Source organism: Nerophis ophidion, linkage group LG15 (genome assembly GCF_033978795.1).
Source record: "Nerophis ophidion isolate RoL-2023_Sa linkage group LG15, RoL_Noph_v1.0, whole genome shotgun sequence".
In the NCBI taxonomy this organism is placed as follows: domain Eukaryota; kingdom Metazoa; phylum Chordata; class Actinopteri; order Syngnathiformes; family Syngnathidae; genus Nerophis; species Nerophis ophidion.
The window spans coordinates 6,504,496-6,518,105 of NC_084625.1; the positions used below are offsets into that span (position 1 = coordinate 6,504,496).

At 41.5% G+C, this 13,610-nt stretch overlaps 1 protein-coding gene across 2 annotated transcripts in view; it reads right to left on the reverse strand.

Moving 5' to 3' along the window:
• Window positions 1–13,610, reverse strand: part of LOC133569149 (vasoactive intestinal polypeptide receptor 2-like) — a 44,012-nt gene that overhangs the window by 17,353 nt on the left and 13,049 nt on the right. For both annotated transcript variants that reach the window (XM_061921326.1, XM_061921327.1), the window contains exons 2-4: window positions 8,935–9,034; window positions 7,190–7,297; window positions 1,033–1,133 (exon numbers count right to left, since the gene is read on the reverse strand). In XM_061921326.1, coding sequence (XP_061777310.1) covers window positions 1,033–1,133; window positions 7,190–7,297; window positions 8,935–9,034 — 309 coding nt within the window. The remainder of the gene's footprint in view (window positions 1–1,032; window positions 1,134–7,189; window positions 7,298–8,934; window positions 9,035–13,610) is intronic.

Below are 13,610 nucleotides of genomic sequence, written 5' to 3' on the forward strand. Positions count from 1 at the left end.
AAATATTTTAATAAATGACAATATTTAAACTGTAAAAAAGTACATAAAAGTCCCATAATTTTGATGTCTTTGGTTTACATATTAGTAAAAAAAAAAAAAAATGCACACAAAAAAAAATCCAAACGAATAAACTTTAAATGGTAAAATATTTAAAAACAAATAGGACAATATTCAAACAGTAAAAAATACACAAGTCCTATAATTGTGTTTTTTAGAGTTTATAAAGTTAGTCCGAAAAAAAAAAGATTCCTTTTTATATTTAATGAGTGCACAAAGTCAGACGTTCTGTCCTGACCTCAAACACACACACTTAAAATTGTTTAACTCCGCCTCCTCATCCACTAACACAGCTGTTGTACTTTTATGAGCCACTTTAGTTAAAGATGTCCATTTTTGGAGACATTTTGTCTTTTTCTGCTTGTTTAGTTCTGGCTTGTGCAATACCGCACACGCACAAAAATCTCTATCACACACACACACACACACACTCACACACACAACTATGTCATCTGGAGTGATGCACTTGAGGATGTTCGGGACTGAAATTGATCTTCATGTTGTCTCGTTATGACGCTGCCTGTTTAACTGCGATCATGTGACCAGCGCCTGGCACAAAGATGGTGGTCGGCGTCTCACTCTGCACCTTAAAGCAGAGCCAGTGGGCGCTTGGCCCCAACTAAACACTTTCCAGATGGAAATCCTCACAGCAGGAAGCAAACAGAAGCTGGAATCTCACACACACACACACACACACACACACCTGATAGATCTTGGGAAGCTCACATGCCAGCTGTGTGTGTGTGTGTGTGTGTGTGTGTCAATTCATCATGTGATCCAACATGGCGTAAGAATGTATTTGTTGACATCAGAGAAACCTCCGACCTACATTAGCGTCACGCTGTTTACTCAGGTGGCCGTCCTTCACAGCCATACAGGCCATGTTGGAATCGAGGCGAGCATCAAAAATGTCCAACTCATCATAAGTGCGGTTTAAACGTGGCGCGGGGTCGTCATGGCAACAAACCAGCTCACCTGGTCAGGTTGGCCCTCCGTGGTGTTGGACGAGCAGGCCACGGCGATGACGGGGTAGACGTCCGACCAACCTTCTTGTGTGCACTTCCTGCTCAGGTTCCCTGCGGGGGAGGGGGGTCAAAGTTTGAGCCAAGGCATATTTTTTTCATTAAAAAAAAGGTTAAAAAATCAAACTCCACCAGGTTGTCGTGCCTTATTTTGAGTTTGTTAAAGGCCTACTGAAATGAGATTGTCTTATTTAAACGGGGATAGCAGGTCCATTCTATGTGTCGTACTTGATCATTTCGCAATATTGCCATATTTTTGCTGAAATTATTTATTAGAGAACATCCACGATAAAGTTCGCAACTTTTGGTCGCTAATAAAAAAGCCTTGCCTGTACCGGAAGTAGCAGACGATGTGCGCGTGACGTCACGGGTTGTGGAGCTCCTCACATCTGAACATTGTTTACAATCATAGCCACCAGCAGCTAAAGCTATTCGGACTGAGAAAGCGACAATTTCCCCAATAATTTGAGCGAGGATGAAAGATTCATGGATGAGGAAATTCAGAGTGAAGACAAGAAAAAAAGGAGAGGGCAGTGAGAGTGATTCAGATGTTATTAGACACATTTACTAGGATAATTCTGTGAAATCCCTTATCTGCTTATTGTGTTGCTAGTGTTTTAGTGAGTTAAATAGTACCTTAAAGTGGGAGGGGTGTGGCCATGGATGTGTTGACGCCAGAGTCTCTGTATTAAGTCACGAAGCTACAGCAGGACAGAAGCTCCGCTGATCTCCGGTAAGAGCAGACTTATTACCACAATTTTCCCACCGAAAACTGCCGGTTGACATGTAGTCGGGATCCATGTTCGCTTGACCGCTCTGATTCATAGTAAAACTTCACCTCCCGGAATTTTAAACAAGGAAACACTGTGTGTTTGTGTGGCTAAAGGCTAAAAGCTTCTCACCTCCATCTTTCTACTTTGACTTCTCCATTATTAATTGAACAAACTGCAAAAGATTCAGCAACACAGATGTCCAGAATACTGTGTAATTATGCAATTAAAGCAGACTTATAGTTTGGATCGGGCTGGAAAATAATGTCCGCTACAACCCGAGACGTCAAACGCACGCGTCATCATACCGCGACGTTTTCAACACGACACTTCGCGGCAAATTTAAAATTGCAATTTAGTAAACTAAAGCGGCCATATTGGCATGTGTTGCAATGTTAATATTTCATCATTGATATATAAACTATCAGACTGCGTGGTCACTAGTAGTGCGTTTTAGTAGGACTTTAAGTTTCCTGTGTGTCATGTTTTAGTTCCTGTCTTGCGCTGTTATTTTGGTGACCCTTCCTATTTTGTTGGTGTTCTCCTGCTTCACGCCTTCCTTTGAGTGCTCTTGCCCGCACCTGCTTTGTTTTCGCAATCAAGACTATTTAAGTTGTGTGTACGCTGTCCTTCTTTGTGGGGACATTGTTGATTGTCATGTCATGTACGGATGTGCTTTGTGGACGCCGTCTTTGCTCCACACGCTGTAAGTTTTTGCTGTCGTCCAGTTTTCAGTTTTTTTTGACTTTGTAGCCAGTTCAGTTTTACTTTTGTTTTACATAGCCATCCCTACGCTTCCGTGCCTTCTCCTAGTGGGACTTGCCTTTTGTTAATTTTTGGTTTAAGTGTTACATCCTTTTTTACCTGCACACTGTCTCCTGCTGTGCCCTGCATATTGGTATCACAACAAACCATCCTCGACACGTTCCGACTTCTACAAAGCAATGAACTACCTGCTGCCAGCTACTGATATGAAGTGTTACAAGATTACTCTGCCAAGTTCTACACAGCACAGGCACTAGACAACGGCACATTATTATAATTATTGATTTGCAAAAAATATTTTTTGGACCAATTAGTTGCATAATTTCCCACGGCGCACTAGGGCTGGGCAATACATCGATATATCGCGGGTTTGTCTCTGTGCGATATAAAAAATGACTATATCATGATATTGGAGTATTACATTACAAGCGTTTCCCACTCTTTCTTGTCTCTCCTTCTCACAGTGATGTAAAACAAGCGCACCTTCTTACATACGTCACATACGTATACGCCCTCGCGGAGCAGAGAGTAGCGGCATGGCTAACGTTAGCTGTGGTGCGAGTGGTAATACGACAGAAAGAAGGTGCCAATCTGGTAACAAATGAAGGAAAAATTAATTCCCAAGAAAAACAGCAGGGGGTCCATCATCTGGCGGTGGTTTGGCTTCAAGCGGGAAGATGTCGAACAGACAAGCGTAATTTGTCAAGTGTGGGGCAAAAGCGTTGCTACAAAAAGTAGCATTACTGCTGATATGTAGCATCATTTGAAAAGTCACCTGCTAGAGAAGGAAGAGTGTTTGAAACTCTGCATGTCAACATCTCCGTTCGGTGCCACACCAACAAAATGCAGAGGCAACCATTTTCACATCAACACCGTTTAAAAAAATAGTCAACAACAGAAGAAGATAACGTCCACAGGAACCCACCACATAGCGAAGGACATATACTATTTGATTTCCTATTATGCAGCTCATTTTTATTTACAGTTATTGAAATATCTTGTGTGACATCATGCACAAAAGTGCACTTTATTTGTTTTAAACTACTGTAGTGGCATTCTGTACAAAAAGTGCACTTTAATTTAGTGTTGTTTTGATATGTCATCTTAGTGGGCGGCATAGCTCAGTTGGTGGAGTGGCCGTGCCAGCAACTTGAGGGTTGCAGGTTCGATTCCCGCTTCCACCATCCTAGTCACTGCCGTTGTGTCCTTGGGCAAGACACTTTACCCACCTGCTCCCAGTGCCACCCACACTGGTTTAAATGTAACTTAGATATTGGGTTTCACTATGTAAAGCGCTTTGAGTCACTCGAGAAAAGCGCTATATAAATATAATTCACAATTCACTCACTAGTGACATCATGCACAAAAGTGCACTCATAGCTTGTTTTAAAACGTCTCTGACAATCTTGCACTTTCTGTTTGGAAATGACATGAATGATTGTGCCACTGCTTAATAACTTTAATAAATACACTTTTGGTCAATTGACTTAGTTGTGATTTCCCTGCATGAAAGTTTAAAAGTAGCATATATGAATGCAGTATGAAGAAGAATGTTTTAATGTAGACACATAGAATCCTCATACTGCTGTGATTATATGCATCAAGTGTTCATTCAAGGCTAAGGCAAAATATGGAGATATATATGGTGTATCGTGACAGGGCCTAAAAATATGGAGATATTAAAAAAAGGCCATATCGCCCAGCCCTATGGCACACCAGACAATATCTCACGGCACAAAAGTGTGCCGCGGCACAGTGGTTGAAAATGACTGCTTTAGAGCAACGGAGTCAAGAGTGACACTTCTTTTTCTGTCCGAGGTGAGCTAGCTGGCTAGCATCAAGCTAGGCAAATATTTACATCTGGCCGCTGCTTGTGCTTTATCGGAAGTCTCAGCGTTGGCAGAGCGTGCTCGCTGAACGTGCTTTTGTACACAACTTGATTTATTCCCGGACTGCGGCCTCAAGCTGGCCGTGCCCCACTCGGGCTGAGACGACCTACAACACCGGTTTTAGTCAAATGTGTTGTTCAAAGATGTGCCTTGATACTGAAATTTGGACAATTTAAAAGCTCTTTTAAAATCCATACTGTGGCCATTTTGTGTGTGAATTTAATGCTAACTAACTCTTTTCGCACTCTAGAAGCACTATTATTAGGGATGTCCGATATTATCGGCCGATAAATGCTTTAAAATGTAATATCGTATATTATCGGTATCGGTTTCATAATTATCAGTATCTGTTTCAAAAAGTTAATTTTATGACTTTTCAAAACGCTGCTGTGTACACAGACGTAGGGAGAAGTACAGAAGGCCAATAAACCTTAAAAACACTTCCTTTGCGTGCCGGCCCAGCCACATAATATTAGCTACTTTTCACACACACAAGTGAATGCAAGGCATACTTGTACAACAGCCATACAGGTCACACTGAGGGTGGCCGTATAAACAACTTTAACACTGTTACAAATATACGCCACACTGTCAACCCACTCCAAACAAGAATGACAAAACACATTTCGGGAGAACATCCGCACCGTAACACAACATAAACACAACAGAACAAATACCCAGAATGCCTTGCAGCACTAACTCTTCCGGGACGCTACAATATACACCCCCTGGAGCCCCCTACCTCAACCTCCTCATAGTCTCTCTCCAGGAGAGCATGTCCCAGATTCCAAGCTGCTGTTCTGAGGCATGTTAAAATAACGACAGGTGTGCCAAGCTTGTGGCATCGCATTCAAAAACACTTGAGGCTGTAATTGCTGCCAAAGGTGCATCAATAAAGTATTGAGAAACAGCATTTAATATTGATGTACATGTATTTTTTTTGTTTTTATACATTTGCTAAAGAAAAAACAAATGTTCATTGTCATTATGGGGTCTTGTGTGTACAAACCCCGTTTCCATATGAGTTGGGAAATTGTGTTAGATGTAAATATAAACAGAATACAATGATTTGCAAATCCTTTTCAACCCATATTCAGTTGAATATGCTACAAAGGCAACATATTTGATGTTCAAACTCATAAACTTTGTTTTACTTTTGCAAATAATCATTAATATTAAAGGCCTACTGAAAGCCACTACTAGTGACCACACAGTCTGATAGTTTATATATCAATGATGAAATATTAACATTGCAACACATGCCAGTACGGCCTTTTTAGTTTACTAAATTGCAATTTTTAATTTCGTGCGGAAGTATCATGCTAAAACGTCACGGTATGATGACGGGTAGCGTGTGACGTTATTGGTTGAGCAGACATTTTTAGCCCAGCACCACACACGGCTAAAAGTCGCCTCTTTTCATCGCATAATTACACAGTCATTTGGACATCTGTGTTGCTGAACCTTTTGCAATTTGTTCAATTAATAATGGAGACTATAAAGAAGAATGCTGTTGGTGGAAAGCGGTGGATTGCAGCTGCCTTTAGCAACCGAAACACCGTTAGTGTATTCCGTGTTTGTTGTGAAGCTTTAGCAAACATGTTTCTCTACCACGCCAATCAGCAAGTTTTTGGATGAGAAAATTGTGATATTAAGTCGGCTCTTACCTGAGACTTGTGCGGAGTTAGCGTCGTCCTGCAGCAGCTGTCATCTTGGCTCCTCCATTGGCTTAATTCTCTCAGAGACACTGGCGGTCACCGCACCCCTCCGACTTTCAGGTATGACTTTATAATCTCAATAAAACACTATTAACACAATAAGCAAATAACAGATTTTCCAGAATTATCCTATTAAATGTGTCTAATAACATCTGAATCGCTCCCACTGCACTCGCCTTTTTTTCTTTCTTTCTAATACTTCTCTCTAACTTTCCTCATCCACAAATCTTTAGTCCTTGCTCAAATTAATGGAGAAATCGTCGCTTTCTCGGTCAGAATCGCTCGCGCTGCTGGTGGCCATGATTATAAGCAATGAGAGGATGTGAGGAGCCCTACAACCCGTGATGTCACGCGCACATCGTCTGCTTCTTCCGGTACAGGCAAGGCTTTTTTATTAGCGACCAAAAGTTGCGAACTTTATTGTAGAACACAAGAATAGAGCAGCAGCGAGACTGTGCTTCTTCTTCTACAGGGGAAAATAAGGTCGGTGGCTGCTTACCGTAGAAGAAGAAGCGCACTTCTTCTATGGGGGAAAATAAGGTCGGCGGCTGCTTACCGTAGTTGCGAGACCTGTTGCGGCTCAATATTGGTCCATATATAAGGCGCACCGGACTAAAATGCGAACTGTCAGCTTTTGAGAAAATTTGAGGTTTTTAGGTGCGCCTTATAGTGCGGAAAATACGGTACATGCATTTTTTTTGTTTTGATACATTTGCTAAAGAAAATTAAAAAAAAATGTTCACATTGTCCTTATGGGTATTGTGTGTAGATTTTTAAGGACAAACATGAATTTATTCCATTTTGAAATAAGGATGTAACATAACAAAATGGGGCAACAGTGGCTATGTTCCGGCTGCACCGTGAAGCAATTTTGCAGTCAGGACGCCAACACTTAATGACGAGCTGCTAGCCGCAGCTAGCTAGCTCGAAGATAACCAAGGAACACTTGTGTGTGTGTTAAGACTTGCCGTTCTTTCCAAACAAGTGCAGGAGAGGCGACGGGCAGGGGAGGGTCACCACTTCGCCCACCGCCGCGCTGTCCCAACACGAAACGTTGTCCCACTCGCCGTCACATCCTGTAGCATCAGAGGACAATCATTATTGTTATTATAATTATTGGTATTACAAACCCCGTTTCCATTTGAGTTGGGAACTTGGTTAGATGTAAATATAAACAGAATACAATGATTTGCAAATCATTTTCAACCCATATTCAGTTGAATATGCTACAAAGACAACATATTTGATGTTCAAACTCATAAACTTTATTTTTGTTTTGCAAATAATAATTAACTTAGAATTTCATGGCTGCAACACGTGCCAAAGAAGTTGGGAGAGGTGGCAATAAATACTGATAATGTTGAGGAATGCTCATCAAACGCTTATTTGGAACATCCCACAGGTGTGCAGGCTAATTGGGAACAGGTTGGTGCCATGATTGGGTATAAAAGCAGCTTCCATGAAATGCTAAGTAATTCACAAACAAGGATGGGGCGAGGATCACCACTTTGTAAGCAAATTGTCAAACCGTTTTAGAACATTTCTCAACGAGCTATTGCAAGGAATTTAGGGATTTTACCATCCATCATCAAAAGGTAGAGAGAATCTCGAGAAATCACTGCATGTACGCGATGATATTACGGACCTTTGATCCCTCAGGCGGTACTGCATCAAAAACCGACATCAGTGTGTAGAGGATATCACCACATGGGCTTAGGAACACTTCATAAAACAACTGTCAGTAACTATAGTTGGTCGCTACATCTGTAAGTGCAAGTTAAAACTCTACTATGCAAAGCGAAACCCATTTATCAACAACACCCAGAAACACCACTGGCTTCGCTGGGCCCGAGCTCATCTAAGATGGACTGATACAAAGTGAAAAAGTGTTCTGTGGTCTGACGAGCCCACATTTCAAATTATATTTGGAAACTGTGGACGTGGTGTCCTCCTGAAAAAAGAGGAAAATAACCATCCGGATTGTTATAGGCACAAAGTTCAAAAGCCAGCATCTGTGATGGAATGGGGGTGTATTAGTGCCCAAGGCATGGGTAACTTACACATCTGTGAAGGCACCATTAATGCTGAATGGTCCATACAGGTTTTGGAACAACATATGTTGTCATCCAAGCAACGTTATCATGGACGCCCCTGCTTATTTCAGCAAGACAATGCCAAGACACATGTTACAACAGCGGAGCCTCAAAAAAAAAAAAAAAAAGAGTGTGGGTACTTTCCTGGCCCGCCTGCAGTCCAGACCTGTCTCCCATGGAAAATGTGTGGCGCATTATGAAGCATAAAATACGACAGCGGAGACCCCGGACTGTTGAACGACTGAAGCTCTACATGAAACAAGAATGGGAGAGACTTCAACTTTCAAAGCTTCAACAATTAGTTTCCTCACTTCCCAAATGTTTATTGAGTGTTGTTAAAAGAAAAGGTGATGTAACACAGTGGTGAACATGCCCTTTCCCAACTACTTTGGCACATGTTGCAGCCATGAAATTCTAAGTTAATGATTATTTGCAAAAAAAAACAAAGTTTATGAGTTTGAACATCAAGTATCTTGTCTTTGTAGCATATTCAACTGAATATGGGTTGAAAATGATTTGCAAATCATTGTATTCTGTTTATATTTACATCTAACACAATTTCCCAACTCATATGGAAACGGGGTTTGTATTTGGCTCTCACAGGTGACGGCGAGATGCACCTGAGGGCGGCGCTGTGAACCTCTGCAGGCGAGCGTGACAATCGTCGCTGGCACGCTTCATCTCCCAGGCGAAGTGGCAGTGAGGAAACCTTCCATCAGCCTGTCGGCGACGGGAGGAAATAAATATTTGGAAAGTGACGTTTTCACCTCCCGGCCAGAAAGACATAGACGCCCGCTACAGTCAAAAGTTCACTTTGATAAACGCAGCTTTGTGGACTAAAGTTCACGTGTGTGTGTGTGTGTGTGTGTGTTCTTCCAAGTTTCACAATAAAAAGTCACTTTGGAGACGCAGCAGATGTTACATTGTTATTCTATCACATGAATTGATTCTTGCAAGAAATCTACGCATTTTTTTGTTAGTACTTCAACTTTCAGTGTGTGTTTACACCAACACTTGACAGCAGCTAAAGCCCGCCAGTGTGTTTAAAACACCATTCATGTGTGTGTGTGTGAGTGTGTAAACAGTTGGTTGGTGGACCCTTGAAATGATAAAGTTTCAGCAGCCAGCGTGATGATAAAGTGGAGCAAACATTAACTAGAAGCTAACTTTGCTTTAACGCAGCGCTTCCCAATTATTTTCTGTCAGGCCCCCCCAACGGATGGAATGTTTTTCAAGACACCCCTGAAGATTTTTTTCTTTCATCTGTATTTTTCAATATAGTTTTTATACTCACACTAAAGATGCTATTACAGCATTTGGGGGAGGGAGCAGGGGGTGTGGTTGACCCCACTATTAAAGAAACACTGCATTTTACGAGCTGTTTGGAACATGCTCCATTAAATTTTATTGGAGACAAAATAATTTTCATGCCCCCCTTCAAAAAGGAGGTTTATTTATTTTCTGCCAGCCCCCCAAAAGGAAATGTTTAGTTGTTTTATGCATTCTAACTTGTAAATAAAAGTTTGTTTACAGCAAAGCCTTTGGTAACTCTATTTTTCCGCCCTTAAAATCCGATAAAAACCCATTGAAAAAGCGCCAACAATACTCCATTTTCACTTCCTGACTTGAATATTCAAGGCCTACTGAAAGCCACTACTAGTGACCACACAGTCTGATAGTTTATATATCAATGATGAAATTTTAAAGGCCTACTGAAATGAGATTTCTTATTTAAACGGGGATAGCAGGTCCATTCTATGTGTCATACTTGACCATTTTGCGATATTGCCATATTTTTGCTGAAAGGATTAAGTAGAGGGCTTCACGGTGGCAGAGGGGTTAGTGCATCTGCGTCACAATACGAAGGTCCTGCAGTCCTGGGTTCAAATCCAGGCTTGGGTCCTTTCTGTGTGGAGTTTGCATGTTCTCCCCGTGAATGCGTGGGTTCCCTCCGGGTACTCCGGCTTCCTCCCACTTCCAAAGACATGCACCTGGGGATAGGTTGATTGGCAAAACTAAATGGTCCCTAGTGTGTGAATGTTGTCTGTCTACCTGTGTTGGCCTTGTGATGAGGTGGCGACTTGTCCAGGGTGTACGCCGCCTTCCGCCCGATTGTATCTGAGGTAGGCGCCAGCGCCCCCCGTGAGCCCAAAAAGGGAATAAGTGGTAGGAAATGGATGGATGGATGGATTTAGTAGAGAACATCGACGATAAAGTTTGCAACTTTTGGTGCTGATAAAAAAGCCTTGCCTGTACCGGAAGTAGCAAATGATGACGTCACAAGGGTGAGGGCTCCTCACGTCCTCACATTGTTTTTAATGGGAGCCTCCAGCAGCAAGAGCTATTCGGACCGAGAAAACGACAATTTTCCCATTAATTTGAGCAAGGATGAAAGATTTGTGGATGATGATATTGATAGCGAAGGACTAGAAAAATAAAATAAAATATCAAGTTAAATTAAAAAAAAGGCGATTGCATTGGGACGGATTCAGATGTTTTTAGACACATTTACTAGGATAATTCTGGGAAATCCCTTATCTTTCTATTGTGTTGCTAGTGTTTACGTGAGATTAAATAGTACCTGATAGTCGGAGGGGTGTGTCCACGGGTGTGTTGAGGCCAGTCTCTGAGGGTAGTCGACATCAGCTGCATGGACGGCGCAAGCTCAGCTGATCTCCGGTAAGAGGCGACTTTTTACCACAATTTTCTCACCGAAAACTGCCGGTTGTCATGTAGTCGTGATCCATGTTCGCTTGACCGCTCTGATCCATAGTAAAGCTTCACCTCCGGGAATTTTAAACAAGGAATCACCGTGTGTTTGTGTGGCTAAAGGCTAAAGCTTCCCAATTCCATCTTTCTACTTTGACTTCTCCATTATTAATTGAACAAATACACCGCTTCCCACCTACAGCTTTCTTCTTTGATGTCTCTATTGTTCATTGAACAAATTGCAAAAGATTCAGCAACACAGATATCCAGAATACTGTTTAATTGCGCGATGAAAAGAGACGACTTTTAGCCGCAAATGGTGCTGCGTTAATATTTCCTGACAGTCTGTGACGTCACGCGCACGCGTCGTCATTCTGCGACATTTTCAACAAGAAACGCCGCGGGAAATTTAAAATTGCAATTTAGTAAACTAAAAAGGCCGTATTGGCATGTGTTGCAATATTAAAGGCCTACTGAAAGCCATATATAAACTATCAGACTGCGTGGTCGCTAGTAGTGGCTTTCAGTAGGCCTTTAACATTGCAACACATGCCAATACGGCCTTCTTAGTTTACTAAATTGCAATTTTAAATTTCGCGCGAAGTATCCTGTTAAAAACGTCAATATTATGACGCGTGCGCGTGACGTCTCGGGTTGTAGCGGACATTTTTTTCCAGCCCAATCCAAGCTATAAGTAGTCTGCTTTAATCGCATAATTCCACAGTATTCTGGACATCTGTGTTGTTGAATCTTTTGCAATTTGTTCAATTAATAATGGAGACGTCAAAGAAGAACAATGTAGGTGGGAAGCGGTGTATTGCAGCTGCCTTTAGCAACACAAACACAGCCGGTGTTTCCTTGTTTACATTCCCGAAGGTGAAGCTTTACTATGGAACAGAGCGGTCAAGCAAACATGGTTCCCAACCACATGTCAACTGGCAGGTTTCGGTGAGAAAACTGTGGTAATAAGTCGTCTCCTTCAGTAGACATGAGCAAAGCTTACGTCGTTCCTCGTGTAAAAAGAGGCAGCTGCGACTCTCTTGCCTCCTCCGTGGCTTCCCTCAGAGACACTGGCGGTCACAACACCCGTGGCCACACCCCTCCGACTTTCAGGTACGACAGTATAATCTCACTACAAAACTAGTAACACAATAAGCAGATAAGGGATTTTCCAGAATTATCCTACTAAATGTGTTTAATAACATCTGAATCGCTCCCACTGCCGTCTTTTTTTTTTCCCTAGTCCTTCACTCTCACTATCATCCACGAATCTTTCATCCTCGCTCAAATTAATGGGGAAATTGTCGCTTTCTCGGTACGAATCGCTCTCGCTGCTGGTGGGCATGATTGTAAACAATGTTCAGATGTGAGGAGCTCTACAACCCGTGACGTCACGCGCACATGGTCTGCTACTTCCGGTACAGGCAAGGCTTTTTTTTATTAGCAACCAAAAGTAGCGAACTTTATCCTGGATGTTCTCTACTAAATCCTTTCAGCAAAAATATGGCAATATCGCGAAATGATCAAGTATGACACATAGAATGGACCTGCTATCCCCGTTTAAATAAGAAAATCTCATTTCAGTAGGCCTTTAACCAAATAGTAGTGATATTGTTATTATAAGCACTAACGCAGACAAACTATTTATAAAAGAGTCTCCATTACAATTGTTACTGATTTTATTGAATGGCTTCTGCTTGATTGATTGATTGATACTTTTATTAGTAGATTGCACAGTACAGTACATATTCCGTACAATTGACCACTAAATGGTAACACTTGAATAAGTTTTTCAACTTGTTTAAGTCGGGGTCCACTTTAATCAATTCCTGGTCAATTCCAGGTTGTATCCCGCGCTTTGAGACTGGCACATGCGTGGTCCTGGTTTCCAATGGCATAATCCAGATGTGTTAGTCAGAGTTTTCAAAAAAACGAACACGATCGGATTAAGGTGTTCCCGTGAGTTGTAGGAGGCTCATTTAGAGCCAAAGTATTTGAAAAATCAAAGTAATTTAGTTGATTTAGTAATTTATTGGCCTAGTGGTTAGAGCAGGGGTCAGGAACCTTTTTGACTGAGAGAGCCATTAAAGCCAAATATTTCAAAATGTATTTCCGTGAGAGCCATATCATATTTTTTAACACTGAATACAACTAAATATGTGCATTTTTAAGTCAGACTAACATTTTTAGAGTATAATAAGTCTCTTATTGTTTTTAATAACATTGTTATTCTAAAGTTAACCAATAATAAATATAATACTTCTTACCATTAATGCGACATCTTGAACACGATAGAAAACGGATGGTTGGATTAAAATGCATGAGAATGTTTTATAATTTGAATGTTATTTTTAACACTGTGATTATCGGCGGAATTATTAATTACTTATCGTGTTAAGCAATGTAAGCTAAGATTTATCTGAGAGCAAGATGCAGTCATCAAAAGAGCCACATCTGGCTCTAGAGCCATAGGTTCCCTACCCCTGGGTTAGAGTGTCCGCCCTGAGATCGGTAAGTTGTGAGTTCAAACCCCGGCCGAGTCATACCTAAGACCCATTGCCTCCCTGCTTGGCACTCAGCATCAAGG